General features: G+C 39.8%; 1 protein-coding gene across 1 annotated transcript in view; it reads right to left on the reverse strand.

Moving 5' to 3' along the window:
- The window catches only part of plxna3 (plexin A3), a 60,930-nt gene that overhangs the window by 14,135 nt on the left and 25,952 nt on the right, over positions 1–20,843 (reverse strand). The window contains exons 10-24 of the mRNA XM_042408799.1: positions 19,701–19,849; positions 19,482–19,602; positions 17,306–17,442; positions 17,048–17,218; positions 16,819–16,912; positions 15,787–15,906; positions 14,597–14,716; positions 14,199–14,342; positions 12,572–12,806; positions 7,699–7,841; positions 5,683–5,838; positions 4,569–4,669; positions 4,324–4,390; positions 3,904–4,050; positions 1,904–2,063 (exon numbers count right to left, since the gene is read on the reverse strand). Of these exons, the coding sequence (XP_042264733.1) occupies positions 1,904–2,063; positions 3,904–4,050; positions 4,324–4,390; positions 4,569–4,669; positions 5,683–5,838; positions 7,699–7,841; positions 12,572–12,806; positions 14,199–14,342; positions 14,597–14,716; positions 15,787–15,906; positions 16,819–16,912; positions 17,048–17,218; positions 17,306–17,442; positions 19,482–19,602; positions 19,701–19,849 (2,065 nt within the window). The remainder of the gene's footprint in view (positions 1–1,903; positions 2,064–3,903; positions 4,051–4,323; positions 4,391–4,568; positions 4,670–5,682; positions 5,839–7,698; positions 7,842–12,571; positions 12,807–14,198; positions 14,343–14,596; positions 14,717–15,786; positions 15,907–16,818; positions 16,913–17,047; positions 17,219–17,305; positions 17,443–19,481; positions 19,603–19,700; positions 19,850–20,843) is intronic.

Raw genomic sequence — 20,843 nt, forward strand, 5'->3', positions numbered from 1 at the left:
TCTTCTTCTTCATCATCTTTTCAGTTGATAAAACTGCATCGCCGCCAGCATCTGTTGAGGAATGAGATACCCAGACTGCCAAAATCACTATTTTATGATGGAGATATGGTCTGCCAACATAAATACAGGTCAATGACAGCTGTGCAATCGGCTGCATCGACAGTTAAAACGATCGATCACAAAGTTCCTCTTAACTTTACGGCCACACGGCCCCTCTGTGGACAGCTGATCCCTGCACACACTGATTTACTGTGGAGACTGTTTTAAAAAAAAAAGCAGTTTTTTGGGGGAGAAACTGAGAGAAATAGATGCCTTTACACATGTAGCTGGTTTAGTGTGGATGTACTCAACGCTCCAGCAGAGCTTTCACTCCGCTGACGTCTCGTGTCTGGTGTGAATTCAGAGTAAACGCTAAAACTGGCGGCGGCAGCAGTCGGTGTATTTATTTGCTAATGAGCACATAATGTTCAGCAGTTGATGACTGTGGTGATGACGGTCCTCATCCTGCCTCACCAGACTTTTTCTATTCATATTCAGTTTATAATTGTTAAACAGTGAGTCTGGTGGCATTCTGTGTTTTCTTTTAGTCAACAAACCAACAATGAACTGGTCTCCTAACAAGTGATACATCCTGTTCCTCTCTGTGTCATAGAGCTCCACTAAAAACACGTCAGTGAGTCACAGCGATGCACCGGGTGACACGTTCCTTCATCACCATCAACACACACACTGTAGTTTATTTTGACTCAACCACACACACACACACACACACACACACACACACATATCGTCCTGCCGCCACAAATACTCACTACAGCACCAAATGTGGATTCATCCACTGCTGAAAATAGTCCCCAACAGATCTACTGTTTCCTTTTATTTGTTTGTTAGAAACTACAGAAACTACTGGGTCTTTGTAAAACATGAAATATATATTTGTGAGGTGTTTTTAAAGATCGTCAGTAGGAAACATTGAGCTCAGAGATCTAATCTGCTCCTGACAAAATAAAATATGAACTAATGTCCAAGTTTTCCATATTGATCAACTTCAGGTTGTTGAGTTTATTTATCGTTATTTCAATAAAACTCTTCTGTCTTTAATGATTATTTCAGTGTGTTTAACATCGGTCACAACTATGAAACCAGCAACAATCATCAGCTTCAGCTGCATTTTACAGAAATTCAAATTCCTAATTTATAAAGTCTAATAGAGGTCCGAGAATCTGGAACTGAGTTCACAGTAATTTTATCTTTTTTTTTTTTTTTAAATGTCAAGAAATTCCTCATCATTAACTTTTAGCTCCTTTCTATTTGAACAATATTGTAGATTCTGGTTTGCACAGATGATCATATATCATATATATATATCTTTTACTGTGTCTTAACTGATATTTATCCTGTTTTAATGTGTATGTATGTGAATGTATGTATACATACATGCATATATGTGTGTGTATATATGTGTATATATGTGTGTGTGTATCTATGTGTATGTGCATATGTGTATATACGGTTTTATATTTCTTTTGTAAAGCACTTTGAGCTGCATTTCATGTCATGAAAGCTGCTCTATAAATAAAGCTTATTATTATTAACTTTTAGCTCCTTTCTATTTTCTTTCTATTTTGAACAATATTGTAGATTCTGATCATATGAATGTTGACACGTCTCTTGTAAATGTATGAATATTTCCTTGTGTTTTAATGCTCTCAGTTTCCCAACCGACGTGAGTCTGTGAGTGTTTGGTTCTGAGATGTGTCGGGTGTTTGTTTATAAATGAAACTCTATATTTGTGAGCTGACAGACACATCCAGAGTAGAGAAGAAGGAAACACATTGTTGGTTTGAGTCTGTACATGAGATTTGTTGACATTAAGTTAAGTTATGTTTTAACATGAAGTTACCGAGGTCCATGTCGTCGGCCTGAGGTCTCTGGGAGAACGGGATCCCTTTGTAAACGGCGTCCAGCAGTTTGTCTTTGACCTGAGTCACCGTGTCACAGTTCAACACCTTCACCGGCACCTCCGTCCCCGCCTCGCCCTCCGGAGGGATGCACATCAGCGTCTGAGAGAGAGAGAGAGAGAGAGAGAGGGAGAGAGAGGGAGAGAGAGAGAGAGAGAGAGAGAGAGAGAGAGAGAGAGAGAGAGAGAGAGAGAGAGAGAGAGAGAGAGAGAGTCATCTGTCTGCACAAAACCTTATTAAGTTTGTCATCACAGAGAGGAAAACACCATTATCGACCGGCTGTTAAATTGGATATTTTTAACCACTGCAAACACACACACACACACACACACACACACACACACACACACACACACACACAATCCTCAAAGAAACAAAAAGAAATCTGCACACTCACAAATATGCAAACAAAAACATTAACACTTTATAAAGCTGTGGTCAGACTGCTTCATCAATAACCAATAATAATCAGTAATATTAATAATCTTCTCTCTGCTCCATCAGCTCAGACCACAGATATCAAACATATGTCTCTTATGTTGCTGAAGAAGCCTGTGATGCTTGTTGCCATGGAGACCATTCAACACAACAAGCACTGCAAGTTCTTCAAGAACAGGGCTGCAATTAATGATTATTTTTTTTCAGTCTCGATCGTTTTGTCAATAAAATGTCAGATAATAGTGAAAAATGTCTTATAATCTTTTTAGAGATCACGGCGACGTCTTCAAATACCTTGTTTTGTCTGAAGATGTTCAGTTTACTATCATGAATGACACAAACAAGCTGCAACCAGCAAATATTTGACTAATGACTAAAACAATTAGTGATTATCAAAGTAGTTGCTGATAGATTTTCTGTTTCTGTTGATGGACTAATCAATGAATCAACTAATCCTTAATTTGAAGTAAAATCTGTGCGCTATGTTTACTGTCCTGTCTGTGTTTAAGAGACTATATGGAGCATAAAAAAATAAACCAGACAATGAAACAGAAAATGAAGTTTCCATGACATTTAAACTAGTTTCTGCTAACAATCCCAGAACGTAACACGCCACATTCTATAGATGAGAAAAATGACGTCAGGCGGAACCACAGCTGTCAGTTAAAGCGTTAGCTAACGTTAGTTACACCGAACAGGGAGCGTTAAAGACGGCGTGATCTGCCTACACGCAGCCGATGGCGACCGCCACCCTGCTGTTCTCTGCTAGCTTTGTGCTAGCGTTACGTTTCCTGGCTGAAACTCTATCTTTCAGATTTTTGTTAAAGGAAACATATTCTGCACATTTCCAGCTCTATGTTTATATTCTGGGGCTCTACTGGAATATCTTTGCATGATTTCTAGTTAAAAACTCCTTATTTATCTTCTACTGGTCCTTTATGCAGCCCCTCAGTTCAGCCTCTGTCTGAAACAGGCTGTTTTAGCTCCTGTCTCTTTAAGGCCCCACCTCCTGATGAGCCCACTCTGTTCTGATTGGTCAGCTTTCAGGAAGGTGCGTAAACAAACTATAGCAGCAGGATTTCACTTCTGAAATATGAGAGTGGACAACGTGAACGTCATCACATCGGGAAAAAAACATTTCAAATGTGTCAGAGCTACTGAACCCTGAGCTTTGTCTTACAGGCAGCAGTTTTACATAAGTTCACCTCAAGTTTTGGAACTTTGACCATGTTTAACATCAGAACAGGATATAAATTATATGAATATGTCTTTTTTAAATGATTCATTTCTTCTGTGTGATGATTGAAAGAAAATGTTTCCTGCTGGTTTAACAGAAGCACTCTCACATCACGACTGTCGAGGTCGGACAGAAGCTACAATCATGTTAGTTTTTTCACAAAGCCGCCATCACAACCAATTTCACACTTTTGTTTTCCCGTTACAGTCTGAGGACCTGTGTGTGTGTGTGTGTGTGTGTGTGTGTGTGTGTGTGTGTGTGTGTTACCAGCTGTTTGTAGTCGATCTGCTGTCTGATGAGTTTGTCTTCACTCAGAGAGTAGCGAGCCTCGCCGGTGATGGCGTCGATCGGCCCTTTCTCCATCTGCTGCTTTATGGCACAATACAGCATGAAGAGCGGCTCGCCTGCACACTCCTGACCAGCAGAGAGAGAGAGAGAGAGAGAGAGAGAGAGAGAGTCCTCCATGTCAGATCTGAAACCTTCATTACCACCGTTTAATCCTGAAAACTCATCAGCAGGATTTAGCCTATCCCCTTCATTTCCCTATGAATAAATTAACTGCAGCCCTGATCTGATTGGTCACGGTCAGACTGAAGACGGAGAGCTTAACGAGGTCAATTAGGGAGAGGAGGAGGGAGGGAGGGAGGGTGAGGAGATGAAGGAGGGAGAGGAGGAGGGATAGATTACCTTGAGGAAACGATGCAGCAGGAAGGTGAACCAGTTCGTCAGCATCTTCTCAGCTACAGACTCCGTCCTAAACACACACAGAGGTCAAAGGTCAGGTGTTTGTTCTGGTGGGGCTCTCGATCAATTAAATATTTAGTAAAACAAGATGTGATTTGTTTGAATATTAATCTGATCATTTTGAGTTTTCATTTAAACATCCTGAACACAGTTGAGAGGTGAAAGGTGAAAGGTGAAAGGTCACTGACCTCCTCAGCAGCAGTTTGGGATGGTTCCTGTTCTCCAGGTTCTTCTCGATCAGATCAGCCAGCAGCTGTTTGAGCACCACAGTAGCATATTCCATACGACCCTGTAGGATCAATAACACCTCTGTAACTACTGATCCTTATTCACCAGTTATTAACACATAAAACACAACTGTTCACCAGTTATTAACACATAAAACACAACTATTCACCAGTTATTAACACATAAAACACAACTGTTCACCAGTTATTAACACATAACACAACTATTCACCAGTTATTAACACATAAAACACAACTATTCACCAGTTATTAACACATAAAACACAACTGTTCACCAGTTATTAACACATAAAACACAACTATTCACCAGTTATTAACACATAAAACACAACTGTTCACCAGTTATTAACAACTCAAATACAACTATCAATAGTTATTAACAGTTACTAACACCTAAAACACAACTGTCTTAATCTATAAATCAGTTATCAACTGTTATTAACAGCTAAGAGACATCTGTCAACAGTTACTACAAAGTTATTAACAGAAATTAATCAGTTATTAACACCTATAATCAATCTATCAATCAGTTATTAACTGTTATTAACACCTATAATCAATCTATCAATCAGTTATTAACTGTTATTAACACCTATAATCAATCAATCAATCAGTTATTAACTGTTATTAACACCTATAACGCAGCTTGAACCAGTTATTAGAAGTTATTAACACACATTAACAGATATTAACAGTTATTAACACTATAATCAATCTATTAATCAGTTATTAACAGTTATTAACACCGATAATAAAAACAATAGTTAGTTATTAACAGTTATTTACAGTTATTTAAACCTATAATCAATCTATTAATCAGTTATTAACAATTATTAACACCTAGAGAACATCTATTGTTAGTTATCAACACATATTAATGCTACAAACATATAAGAAATTATTAATAGCTATACTTATCTATAAACAGCTTGTTAACAATGATTAAGAATCTATCAGAACAGTTATAACCGAGTCTTTAACCATCAACCAGCTGCAGGTATTAAACAGCTGCAGCCGTCGGCCAGGTGTACAGACAGACAGACAGACAGGTTACCTGCAGAGCGGCCATCAGCAGCGAGGCGACGTTCCCTCGGTCTCTCATGGAAAACGACCTCTGAGCCTCCAGCGTGTGGATGAAGGTCAGCAGGAACATTTTGTTGTTCAGCAGCTGACTGAACAGACGCAAAGCTTTCTCTACGTTAGCAGGAGACAGAAACACACACACACACACACACACACACACACACACACACACACACACACACACACACACACACACACACAGATCTTATATTTAGTTTCTGATCACTGAGATTCGGTTTATACAGAGTCTGTGTGTGTACAGTTGTGCTCATAAGTTTACATACGCTGCTAGAATTTGTGAAATATCGGCCATTTTTTGGAAAATATGACTGCTGATGCTGAAAGCTTTTGTTTTATTTAGGGATAGCGGTCGGGTGAAGCCATTTATTTTCACATAATTGTGTTTTTAAATCATAATGATAACTGATCAAAAGTTTACATACCCTCGAATGTTTGACCTGATAATAAACACACAAGTTGACACATGCAGGTCTAAATGGATATGAAGGGTAAGTTTCCACACCTGTGACTGGTTTGATTGTAATTAGTGTCTGTGTATAAACAGTCAATGAGTTTCTGCACATTTCATCCAGGGCTGCTCTGACTGTACTGGATACTGAGCCATGAGGAAAGCAAAAGAACAATGGGTGTTAAACTTTATAAACCAGTAAAAGGATATAAAAAGATTTGAAAATGCCAATCAGTAGTGTTCAAGCTCTAATAAAGAAGGAAAATGAAGGGTTCTGTTGATACCAAGCCACAGTCAGGTAGAACAACAAAGATTTCAGCCACAAGTACCAGGAAAATTGTTCAGATTGCAAAGAAAAACCCACACATGCAACTTTCAGCTGAAGTTACAACTTTCAGCTGAAAGTTGCAACTCCAGCTGAAAGTTGCAACTTCAGCTGAAAGTTGCATGTGTGGTTGTTTCAAGATGCACAATAAGGAGGAACTTGAAAAAAAATGGGAATGCGCGGTCAAGTTGCCAGAAAAAAGCCGTTACTGTGCCAACGCCACAAAACAGCCATCTTATAATCTGCCAAAGAGCACCAAGACAAACCTCCAAACTTCTGGATAAAAGTTATTTGGAGTGATGAGACCAAAATTGAGTTTTATGGTCACAATCATGGACACTATGAATGATACACATCTAACAGATTCTGCCAGGGTATGTAGACTAATGAGCACAACTGTATGTGATATATGTTTAATATGTGTTTCATATTTCTATTTTAACTGTGTTTCATTGTTTTTTTATTGCTTCTTTTTCCTTTATTTTGTAGTAGCCTTTCCATCCCTCATCATATTGTTTTAATGTATTTCTGTTTGTGTGGGTGAAGTAAGGAAGTAATAGCAATAACTTTATTTATAAAGCACCTTTCAAAAACAAAGTTACAAAGTGCTTCATAGTCAAATAAATAAAACAAAGATAAACATCAGATAAAACACACCAGGCTGTCTAAATGCCTGTGAACAGATGAGTTTTAACTGCTTTTTAAAAGAGTCCAGAAACCTGAAACTTATTGGGAGACTTTTCCGAAACTTTGGTGACTCACCGAGTCTTAACACATGTCCAAAACTGTGTGTTTAGATATCTGAATGTCTTTGTGTGTGTGTATATATATATATATATATATATATATATATATATGTATATATCGCTAAAACCTTTATAAAACGTGTGTGTGCACAAAAAACAAAAAAATAAATAACAAAAATGAATAAAAAAAACCTGGATATGTCTCTCTTTAACTATGTAATTATCAAATTTTAAATCCGGATGCAGCGAGCAGAGACTCAGCGGTTCAGAGCTTCCTGCTGCGTTTGTTTAATTAAAGCTGCACAGAGATACTGTGGAAGGTTTGTTCTGTTTCACTGCACAGCAAGTCACAGAGTTTAAAGTGCTTCTGTAGCTGTTAATTCTCAGTATCAGCTCTATATAGATATAAATGTAATGTTATGTTTCTGTGTGTTGTGTCGTACGTACATCCAGCTCTTTGAGGACGGGGTGTTCTTCTATTCCAGGGAACATGACTCTCATGGTGTACGTTCGATACTCCAGGAAGGGAATCTTCACTCCGTCCATGTCGTTGGTCAGTTCCTGGATGTCTGTCTGCAGCTCTGCGAACGCTGCACGGAGGAAGACGAGAAACAAGTTAAGATGACTTTATGTTAAAACCAAGCGGCTGTAAACTGAAGCCAACAGGAAGCGTCATAAACTGAATTCCTTGAATGACCACTTGAGGCTCCAGAAGCGAATCAATCCCCATAGACCCCCGTGTTAAAATGCCCAACTTGGTGAATTTTTTTATAACATAATGAAGGACATGGCTGCTTTGAGTGACAGGTCCGCCAGCCGCTAGGTGGCTTGTTTCAGCCATTTGGCCCCGCCATTTTTGATTGGCTGGGAGTTAGGCAGCGTCACACACTGCCAAGATGGCGACGGCCGGAGCGGCTCACTTTGAGCTTCAAAACCGCTCTTCAGAAACCAACGGGTGACGTCACGGTAACTACGTTCATATTTTTTTTACAGTCTGGTTGAGACATCTTATAATCTAGTTTTAAACACACCAATGACTTTATTTGACTGGAATTCAATGAAAATGAGTTTTTAACCTTTTAAATCTCAGTGAATCCAAAACTCCTCCCTTAACTATGAGTTGCAGTGTTTTTTAACACCTACTTGATATGTGATATAAGTTTCATTTATCTATTTTATTGTATTTCATTGGTTTTTATTGCTTCTTTTTCCTTCATTTTGTTGTAGCCTTTCCATCCCATGTTATATATTTTAATGTATTTCTGTTTGTCTCTCCTGCACAACTGCTCCTTTGTTTTTAATGTATAGCTGAGAATGTGCAGGTAAAGGTAAAGTAAGTAAAGTTTATTTATATTGCACGTTTCACAGCCACCAGTCATAAAGTGCTTCACAGTCAAATAAATAAAACGAAGATAAACAACAGATAAAACACACAAGGGGGAAAAACAGACATAAAACAAAAGTTTAAACATTAAATCCCACATGCTACCTAAATGGCTGTGAACAGATGGGTTTTAACTGCTTTTTCAAAGAGTCCACAGAGTCCAGAGACCTCAGACTTACTGGGAGACTGTTACAAAGCTTTGGTGCCGCCGACTGGAACGCGCCGTCTCACCGAGTCTTAACACGCGTCCCAGGGAAACTTAGAAGACCGACAGTGTGTTTAGATATCTGAATGACTTTATGTACATATATATATATATCGCTAAAACCTTTATAAAACATTTGTGTGCAAACAAACAAGTAATACAAATACATAAAAATCTGGATATGTCTCTCTTTAACTTTGTGATCAATATAACTTTATCATAAACATGACTCAATGGACTATTAACAAAATGTTGAATAACAAAGCATCAAAGTCATTAAATCAATTCAAGTATCATGAGTGAATTCTTTAATTAGTACAAACTCACTCGTTTGGGTTTTTTTTCAATTAAAATGTAAACTTTGTTCCAACTTTATTACATTTGCACTTTAATTCACTACAATAAAAGTATAAATTATAATTAAATGGGCGTTCTTCTGTAAAGGAGCCTGTCTTTATAGAAAGTATCTGTCTGTAATTCCACTTGTATAAATATGTTGGAATGTTTGAGTATTTCACCTATTGATTAATCACAATTTTGTTAAAATCAGCAGCCATTTTTTTTTGCAATGACACAAAACCAAGAAATCTTCCTAATCTTAGAAATATTTCACTATAACCAGCAAAGGTTTGTATTTCTACTAGTAGTTTCTTATAAATAACTGCTTGAAATAATTAAATGATTTCTGTCAAGCGAACCAGTTAATTTATTAACTAAACTGTTGTTTCAGGAGTTCCTCAGGGCTCATGTGTGGGACAACTGTTGCTTTCAATGTTTATGCTCTCATTTAGCGAAATTCTTCCATTAAAACCGAAATTTTCTTTTTTCTAATGATGCACAGGTTTATCTACATGTTAAACTAAAGATTTAAACTAAGGCTGCAACTCATGATTATTTTAATTATCGAGTAATCTGATGATTATTTCCTTTATCAATCAATTCATTAATAGTCCATAAAATGTCAGAAAATAGTGAAAAACGCCTGTTATAATTTCTCTGACATCTTTAAATGTCTTATTTTGTCTGATCAACAGCCCAAAACGCTCAGATGATCAATTAAATTCACTATCGTATACTGTATGACAAAGAAAAGCATTCAATTGTCACATTTGAGAAGCTGAAACCAGCAGATTGTCGGCATTTTTGCTTCAAAAATGATTAAAAATGATTGTTTATTAAAGTAGTTGTCAATTAATTGTATCAATCTTCTAAGCAATTAATTGAAAGAGCTCAGCTGTTCACAAGGGAAATGAATGAAAATTCAGTTGTCCGCATGCTGTGAAGAGACGTGAGGCCAGCCAATGGCGGAGAGCCAGCGGTCAGACCCCGGGAGGATCGACGAGAGCTCGCAGGCGGACTCGCAGAGCTGCTGTTGTTCGAGGTTGGTGTGTAATATGAGGCGCTGCTGGCGAACACTTCTACAAGGGACCCAGCGAACTCTAGCAATCGTCCGAAGGCATCAAATGCCGGTAAAAATCAAAGAAATAGATCCTAAAATATCCAAGTGGATGGCAAGTGTCTGTCAAATCATCACCGCAGGAATCCATGTGTGTGTATAAAGTCCAATCCGATCAGGAAACTCTCCACAACGGAGAAGATAAATCCAGCAATTCATTCTAAAGTAATGTGTTGTGTTCTCAAGCTGAACCCAAGCGGACTCCTAGACGGACATTTGAACGTTCGTAGTATCAATTCAAAAATCAATCAAGTTCATCATCTTCTCAGAGACTCAAATATGGATTTTCTATGTTTGACTGAAACTTGGCTTCACAAAAACTCTCCATCAGCTGCATCGATTATATCAAGTTACAAGTTCTTCAGAAGAGATAAACGCAATAACAGGAGTCCTGATTTACATGAAAGAGTCCCAATGACAATGACTTGGACTGTATTGGTCCAATTGTAACACGATCATCAGAAATGTCCTTTACGCTCACTGTGTTGTAATGCCCACCATCATCTAATAGTGAGTTTTATGAGAAATTTAATATAACTTAAATTTTAAGACAGAGTTTATTCTTATGGGAGATTTTAACATCAGTTGAGAGAATAACCCGACTAGAAAAAGCCTCAAACAGGTTACAGATGGATTTGACCTATCACAGTTAATCCAGGGTTGCTAAATTGCACTTGTTTGCTAAATTAATCTGGGAGCAGATTAAAGAAAGAAACTGACAGGACATCATCACAAAGAACGAAGGCAAATGGATCTTGAAATCAATGGAAACCTTTCAAGGGATGCAGCTGAAATTGTTGAGGCTCATTATTTTAATCATTCGGTGTACAGAGTTTCTGTGAGTTAAATGAATACTACTCCATCAGAGACTGCAGCTTTGCAGCCACTCTCCCCTTCACTGGATGTTGCAGAACCACCCATTCACATAAGAGATATTCTTGAGGCAGATGTGCTAAGAATAATCAATGCTCTTAAAACATCAAAAGCAAAGGATGTGTATGTGATGGATACTGCCATGCTTAAAGATCTAAGCACATCATTAGTCTCTCCCCTCACAAAGATATTAAACCAGTCCCTCTCCCAGGGGGGCTTCCTGAGTGCTTGGAAGAGGGCTATTGTAACACCAATTTTTAAATCTGGCAACCCTCTCACCATCTGCAACTACAGGCCTATCAATATCCTACCAGCAGTACGGGAGATAGCAGAGAGATGGGTTGCAGAGCAATTGACTTTCCACCTGAACAACAGCACCTTTTCCCTGAACTCACTGCGGTTCAGATTTAGAGGCAAACACTCTACAGAGAAGGCTAATTGCTTCTTTATAGAGAAGGTTAAATCATTATTGGATAAGGTTGGTGTTGTTGCAGCTGTGCATTTAGATCTTAGGAAAGCCTTTGACACTGGGAATCATGCTGTCCTCTTCTCTAAAGTTATCTACCTTCTATTTCTCTCCAGATGCTCTTCAGTGGATAGAGTCCATCCTTTCTGGCCGATCTCATTTTGTCAGAACCATCAGTCTACTGCTCTCAGTTTCCCCACTGGAGTCCCACAGGGATCCATATTGGGCCCACTACTACCATTTAGCTTATAATGACTTGCCATCCGTATGCCATGAGACTCAAATGTACGCTGATGACACTGTAATATACGCTCACCAGCCACTTCATTAGGTAAACTTGTGCAAATCCAACACAACAGCTCTGCTATAAATTCTACATTTATTAAATTATACATTTTCAGTTTTTGTTGACATTGTCAGAAAGGTGATAATTCTACTTTATCTTTATTATTGAGGTCGTAGTGGGTGGTGGTAGTGTACTGTGGTGCATTATATTAAATGTATTCCTAATATTTTATCAACTTCATTAACATACTACAGATGAAAACCAGCCTTTTGGGTAATTCTGGCATATTTACAGTAATGTTTATTAATATGCACTGTCCCTGAGAAATAAACGGAATAAATAACTGAAATATTTTATCAGATTAACTGTGACCTTGGCAGCTTGAAACCACACAACATAAATTTGAGTCTAGTCTTTAAAGCCAAATACAGGTCTGATGAGGTTTAACTCTAAAAGTGAGACTGATTAATGCAGCTCTGAGATGATTTTAACCTGAAGTGCTCAAAAATGTCCAACTTTATAAACATAACAGATACTAGTGTTGAAAAGAGGCTGTTGTTCTGACAGACAGCATTCAAACATCTTTAAAAACTTTGGTTTTTTAAGGGGAACTGTAACATTTTTCAGATCTGTAGTACAACAAAACGTACCCTCTTTGCACTCTAGCGCCACCCGGCTCTCCAGGTTGTCCATCTGCAGCTGGAGGCGTTTCAGCGTCCGGTCGGCGTCGCGTGTCTTCCTCTTGTAGGCGATCAGCACGGCGATGATGGCGATGAGCAGCACGCCGCCACCCGCACCGATACCGATGATGGCGGGCAGCGTCAGGGCGCTGTCGGAGTAGATATGGAGCGTACCCGGGGAGTACTCCAGACCGCCGACCAGGATCTACAGAAGCAGAGACAGAAAGTTTGTTAAACGAACCTCAGGGCTGCACATAAACTTTATAAAAGTTTTTTCCGTTAGCAGAACAAAGGACAACTCTTCTCTAGAAGACAATAGATATAACACACACACACACACACACACACACACACACACACACACACACACAGAGCTATATGCAGACATACAGTAGCCTCATATTAAGTGTGTATTCATTATCTTTGTTGTGCGTTATATTAATATTTTATTAAAACGTTTCCTCTTTACGGGTTCTGAATATCGATCAGAAAACAGATTACAGCTCGTACGAACACTGATGAATAAATGATAAATGATGAGAGAGATAATAATCAATAGCTTAAATAATGTATAAATAGTTTGTTCATTGATACTGATTCACTTTGAACACCACGGTGCGTGTGTGTGTGTGTGTGTGTGTGTGTGTGTGTGTGTGTGTGTGTGTGTGTGTGACCCTCTGATCTGTGATATCAGACCAATTACCCATAACTCCCTGCAGCTGCACTTAATGACTTTCACCTTTATAAAGACCTCCCACTTTCCTTCCTTCTTCTTTTCTCTCTATTCTTCCTCCTCTCCTTCGTTTTCTTCATCCTGTTTTCTTTCCTCCTCCTCCTCCTCCTCTCTGTCTTCCATATCTTCTCTTCTCTCCTGTTTTATTCTCCCTCTTCTTTCCTCCCATCTTTTCTTTCCTCTTCCTCTCTTTTATCTCCTCTGTTCCCGTCTTCTTCACCTCTTTTATTTCCTTCTGTAATTCCCATTTCCTCTCACTCCTCCTTTTTCTCCTTCTTTCCTCTCCACCACCTTTTCTTCTCCCCTCTTTTCTCTTTCTTTACTCCTCTCATTTCTCACACTGTCTCCTCCGTCCTCTCTTCGTCCTCCTCCCCATTTCCTGTTTTCATCTCTTCTCTTCCTCTTGATTTCCTTCACATCCTCCCTCTTTTCCTTCCTCCTCTATCCTCTTTTATTCTCCTTCTTTTCCTTTCATTCTTCCTTTCTTTCTTAACATGCTTTACTCACTTTTCAAGCAAAAAATGCCAAAAAAAAGATTTTCTGCTTTTCTTTGTCATATATAACAGTAAACTGGATCTTTGTTCTTTTTTTTTTAAACTGTAAGTCAAATTGTAAAGAAAGACATTTGAATACATCTTCCTGAATGGTGGGAAACAATAATTTCTGATAATGCATAGACTGATTGAAGATAATCTGTGGATTAATCGATAGTAAAAATAATCATTATTTGTAGTAAAACAGTCATTAGTTAATTCGTCCATCTTTCACATTATTGTTGTTTTTTACTTCTACTTTTCTTTGATGAAATGAACGCTGCTGTGTGTGAACCAATCACGTTCAAGTATCACTGATCCTGTCACTCACCAGCACTCGCTGCTCTCCGGTGAGATCTGGCGAATCACAGAGCAGCTGGTTCTCTGACACGGTCAACAGGCACGGAGACTCTCCGATCAGAACCGTGTAGTTCAGGCGGTTGTTGCCAGGGGCGGGCGGGATCAGGTTCTTACCCTGCACACACACACACACACACACACACAGACACACACACACACACACACGCGCACACACACACACACACACACGCGCACACACACACATATACACACACACACACGCACGCACGCACGCACGCACACACACACACACACACACACACACACACACACACACACACACACACACACACATATACACATTGGTTTTCATACTGTGTCTCTATCAGATTGATTCTTCTTCTGAACTTCCTGTTGGTTGTTTCTCACCTTGAGGATGATGGGTGACCCCGGTTTGACCTCCAGGATCCCTGAGTTGCCCAGGGGGTCAAAGGTCGGGTTGGGGTAGTGAGTGAAGGGGGTGGAGTTCAGGACCAGCAGGGAGGAGACCTGGAAGAGGAAGAACATCGGGTACATCTCAAGTCTCTTATTTGATTGTTCTGAGCGAGGAAACACGAGAGCAGCCTTTTAACGGCCGACAAGCCTCTTATTGGATATCAGTTATTGATTGGATGCTGCAGCTGATCAGACTGATCTGATACATCACTGATCAACAAAATAAACCATAAACAACTTTCTTCATTTATGAGAAAGATTTTTATTTTCATGATCCCTCATTAACTGATATTATAGATAAAATTAAGTAACTGAGAGTCCGTCTGTCAGCAACAAACACTTTTATATTTTACATAATTTATCGTTATTCCCACTCATGAGGCTGAAGATTCCTGAGTGTTGGGTTTTCATGTGAGTTACATAATTTCCATTTTCCCTGAAACATTTAGCCTGATAAATAATTTCCAGTGTTCAAAAGACACTCTAACCATATCCTTGGTTATTAAATAATGAATTCACAATCAGAATATCAATAAATACAGACGCAAATAATGAATAAATAATATAAACGCACTCTGCCAGTAGAAATGGTTCCTGTGCCTCTGAGCAGTAGTTTTTATTCATGTGCAGGTGTTTGTTAAACAGGCTGCAGAGAGGAAACAGCTGCTGGCAGTGATAACTGTGCACCTTTATTAGTATTAACACAGCACACATGCAAAACTCCATCAGAAGTCTCTACAGCTGTTTAAAGCTGACTGACAGCTGATCCAGCTCGTTTCCTTGCATCCTTAGTGGGAGGGATTAAATTAGCTGTTAGCAGCTCCTGTTAGCTCCTGTTGCAGTGTATTTATTATTATTACTTTCCATTTCATCAAAGTGTAGATGATATAAGCAATGTGCTCCACACATTTCATCATTCCCCCACCGCAGGCCCAAAAACAAAACAAAACCAAAACACAGAGAAAAAGCAAAAAAATAGTGTTTCAATTATATATAATGAGACAAAATAACGTCTGTAACAAGAGTCCATTAAACTATATGGTGTCTAAAAGTCTGTGATGTGTATGATGTGAATGAGTAAAGAGACCAGCTGTGACGGAGATCCTGTGTGTGTTTTTTTTTACCTGGTCGAAGATGAAGCCGAACTCGTCGGGGCGCAGCGCCCCCTCTGGTGGGTTGGGTTTACTGTACATCAGACCTGGAGCCAAACAGGTCATGGTGCTGTCGTTGACGACGGTGCAGAACTGCAGAGACAGAAGGAAGAGGTGGAGAGAGAGAGAGAGATCGTATGTGAGGTGATGGTAGTGTGTTAGGGATTAAAGGACATGTTCACAATTTCAAATCTGTCTTTAAACCAACAGTCAGGAGCTCAAATGAACATTAAAGCTGTTTTTCTTGCTGTAATCATTCCTCCTGTTCATACTGACCATTAGAAGATCCCTTCATAATGACCTTACAATGGAAGTGATGGAGGACAAAATCCACAGTCCTCCATCTGTGTAAAAATGTATTTAAAAGTTTATCTGAAGCTAATATGAAGCTTCAGCGTCCAAATGAGTCAAATCAAGTAGATATCTTTCAACGTTACAGTCTTTTTAGTGCCAAAGTTCCTCTTTTTGTTACTATACTTCCACCTGCAGCTCAACAGGGAAACACTGTCCGAGGAAACACAAAGAGGGAATTTGATGCTAAAAAGACTGTAAATGTGTCAGATATCCACTTGATATGACTAACTCAGACTGCTGAAGCTGAATAGAAGCTTCACACAGACTTTTAAATGACTGTGTGGACACACTGTGGATTTTATCCTCCATCACTTACATTGAAAACACATTTGAAGGATCTTTTAATATCCAGTATGAACAGGAGGAATGATTACAGCGAGGAAAACCTCTTTCACTGTTACTATGGACACCTGACTGCTGATTTAAGACTCACTTGAGAAATTGTGAAGATTAAAACCTTTAAATCCTGAGTCTTTCAGGTAAAACATGGAGGCTGCTCTACAGACTTGGAAACTAACGTCGTGTAGAGTTAATATGGTTTGATTCTCTCTTATCCTTGTTATCATCTTGTGACCCCTCAGATTTCATGTGCGACTCCTTGAAGGGTCCTGAGCCCCGGGTTGGAAACCACAGGTGTAGTTTTGTTCTTACATTGTTGGTCTCCACTCCTCCGTACTTGGCTCGGACTTTGGGCTCCTGGATGGTCAGCAGGTTGGTTCCCGTTACCGTGATCACTGTACTGCCACTGCACACACACACACACACACACACACACACACACACACACACACACACACACACACACACACACAGGTCACAGATCAATACTCTGATTGATTGTATTTCTGAGCAGGACGTGGGAAATGATCTGAGTGTTTACTTGAGGATGGTCCAGTTCGGTTCGATGCTGCTGATGGTCGGGTCCTCGGTGTAGATGTATTTGGTCTCCGAGCTCGTCACCTCGGCCCTGTCAATCATCAGCCGGATGGGGGCGGGGCCAGCGCCGGACAGGGAGGCGGGAGTTATGCAGATTATTTCCCTATTGGTCCGTCTGTGAGGAGGAGGTTGTTACACGTTTAATAATTCTTTCACAACATATTAATTAAATCTTGAATTCGTGTGTAGATGAAAAACTCACTTGACAAACAGACACTCGTCCTTGTCGATGTAGACGGTGACGCTGCTGCCGGCGTCCAGGTGTCGACCCGTCACCGTCAGTCTGGTTCCCCCGGAAACAGGCCCCTTCTCTGGACGAACGCGACTGAAACTGGGGCTCTGGAGGAGGAGGAGGAGGAGGAGGAGGAGGAGGAGGAGGAGAGGTTATAATCCAAACTACTTCTAAAAACACAGAAAAATGTCCTCTCAATAACTGGACTTGCTCCTGTGAAGGTTTGAGCTGGATGGAGATGGTTGTGTTCAGTCTGGGAGGTCAGAGGTCAAAGTTCAGGGTCTGGACAGAGTTTGGTGTCTTGCTGAAGAGCACGAGGTGAGACTGAAGTACTTTTGTGAAGGCAGATGTTTGACTGTCACCATAAAGTCTAAAAATCACGATAAAAGCAACTAATATATGTATCTGTCTCCCTCTGTTTCAGAGTTTAGAGGTGCAACTTCTGATTATTTTATAATTATCAATTACTCTGCTTATTATTTTACGCAAGTGATTCAACATTTTGTCTGTAAAATATCAGAAAATAGTGAAAAATGCCTGGACTGAAAGAAAATCCAATAAATATTCAGTTTACTGTGTATAAACTACTGCGTATAGCACAGAAAAGCTTCACATCTGAAAAGCTGCAACCAGCTCATTTTGGTTTAAAAATGAACAACAACATCATTTTCAGCTCTCCTTGTCGCCGTCACCTGCCGTATATTTTGTTTTAATTGTAGTGAGCAGCACGAGCTTTCCAGTTGGTTTCCATAATTTTATATAAGTAAAGTTTCTCAGCTTCTCGGAACAAAATAAAATTAAACTTTCAACCAACAGCAGCATCATGAGTGAGACTCTGTGTTGATGACTGAAGCGCTTCTCTTAACTTGTTTCCATGCAGTCATGTTGTCATACGCTGCTGTCAACATGTTATTTACTGTGTTGCGGCTTTATGAAAGTCTTTCAAACAATATTTTAACTAAGAGTAACTGTAATATTGTGGTTTTATTGGTTAAATCAAGAAGTTTCCTCCGTCGACGGGGCTGACTGTGAATAAAAATATTTTAATTTAATTTTGTATTAAAGGGGCCATATGATGAAAAACTCACTTTTTCAGTGCTTGTGTGTATGTATTTATAAGACCAGTCAGTTTGGTGTGGGCCGGTTTGCTCTGGTTTACTCATGTGATTCAACAAGCCGTTCAGATTTGATGCCCCTTCTTACATCACATGGGGCAAAGCTAGGCTAGGCTAAACTAAGCTAAGGGCAAACAATTCACCCGTATCACGGGGGCTGGACCGGGGGGACAGAGCTGCTGCTTGCTGACAGACGGCTGCTCAGCCCCGGCGACTTTATTTTTTAAACTTTTGGGATTAAGTGGATTTATCTTCAATCCTGCTTCTAAACCTAGCCGCAGCTAACGCTCCACACACCACCTCCGCTGCTCGCATCAGTAATAAACATCTTAAATTCTGGTGAGTTTAGATCATTTTAAAGTTAAACAGTATGTAGATATCCATGTGTATTAACAATAACGTTATGCCTTTAGATTTTGAGTGTGGATGGAGCAGCTACGACGTTAGCATCAGTTAGCTCTGATTGATCCGAACTCCATTCAGAAAACAAGCAGTTGTTTGCTTGTCGTCTTGCAGACAGACCCAACAAAGGATGAATTCAGGCTTTTTACAAGTCGACATCTTGATGTAGTTATTTCAGCATCCTTTTGATCCATTTAAATCAATTAAATCACAACTAAATCTAATCTAATCTAATCTAATCTAATCTAATCTAAGTTTATTTACACTCAAACCTGCTGTTCTGAAGGCTGCAGTGGATCTTTGTGGTATTTTGACTGTCAGATACGTTTTATTAAGACGTCAGGGAACTGTGTTAACTTGTGGAAAAGGGGTATAATGTGGCCCCTTTAATTTAAAACGATGACGCATCTCTGCCTGTAACGATTCCTCCTTTAATCCGCCCACTCTGCTGCCACAGTGACACTTCCTCTGTCTGACGTCTGAGTCCTTTAAACGCTTAAACGACCCAGAAATCAGGTTTCTCTGAACCGTGTTTGTCGTTCTGAAGATGTTGAAGGAACCAGATTACTGCAGAGAGAGCTGACAGTAACCCGCTCACATTAATGATTTATTCTCTGACACACACTCACCACGAAGGAGTAGGTCTGCGTGGAGAGGGTTCGATACTCGGCGCTGCAGACGCCGATGCAGAGCTCAACGGGTCCACCGGGAGAATGAGGGAGGAGAGCTTCGGCCATGTCACACACAATCCTGGAGACACGGAGAGAGAGAGTCAGCACACGCCTCTGACGTGTTCTGGAACATGTACATGCTAACATGCTAACACGCTAACACGCTATAACACTCACCTCTCGGCGCTGATGTACTGCGACGGGACGGGGTTACAGCGGACTCCGGCCACCTGAACATGAGCGATCTCCTTCACCTGCAGACCCAGGTTCTCCCCCTCGATCGTCACCCGCGTCCCCCCCTCCCGAGGTCCCGTCAGAGGATCGATCTGTGGGGGGAGGAGGCAGGAGATCAATCACTTATCAGTCATTGATCCATGATTACTGACTTTGATGAATGATTCTCTGGAAGGCTTTTAGTGTCCACACACACACACACACACAGATGCAAAACATCAGTGGTGGAAAGTACAAAGTACATTTACGCTTTGCATAATAAGAACTTTTACTTATGATACTTTAAAGGACGAGTTCACAATTTCTCAAGTGTGTCTTAAACCAGCAGTCAGGTGTCCATAGTAACAGTGAAAGAGGTTTTCCTCGCTGTAATCATTCCTCCTGTTCATACTGGATATTAAAAGATCCTTCAAATGTGCTTTCAATGTTAGTGATGGAGGATAAAATCCACAGTGTGTCCACACAGTCATTTAAAAGTCTGTGTGAAGCTTCTATTCAGCTTCAGCAGTCTGAGTTAGTCATATCAAGTGGATATCTGACACATTTACAGTCTTTTTAGCATCAAATTCCCTCTTTGTGTTTCCTCGGACAGTGTTTCCCTGTTGAGCTGCAGGTGGAAGTATAGTAACAAAAAGAGGGACTTTGACACTAAAAAGACTGTAACGTTGAAAGATATCTACTTGATTTGACTCATTTGGACGCTGAAGCTTCATATTAGCTTCAGATAAACTTTTAAATACATTTTTGCACAGAAGGAGGACTGTGGATTTTGTCCTCCATCACTTCCATTGTAAGGTCATTATGAAGGGATCTTCTAATGGTCAGTATGAACAGGAGGAATGATTACAGCAAGAAAAACAGGTTTCACTGTTCATTTGAGCTCCTGACTGTTGGTTTAGGAAAGAAAAATTGTGAACTCGTCCTTTAAGTAAGATTTTGAATGCAGAGTTTTACTTGTAAAGGAGCATCTTTATACTGCAGTAAGTAAAGATCTCATCATACAAATACAAACACTCATACAGCAGTAGTGCAATAAACCATTTAGGTAACAGTATCACAACAATCCCACCACTCAGCTCATCAGAC

The sequence above is a fragment of the Thunnus maccoyii genome, chromosome 4 (genome assembly GCF_910596095.1).
Source record: "Thunnus maccoyii chromosome 4, fThuMac1.1, whole genome shotgun sequence".
Classification (NCBI taxonomy): Eukaryota; Metazoa; Chordata; class Actinopteri; order Scombriformes; family Scombridae; genus Thunnus; species Thunnus maccoyii.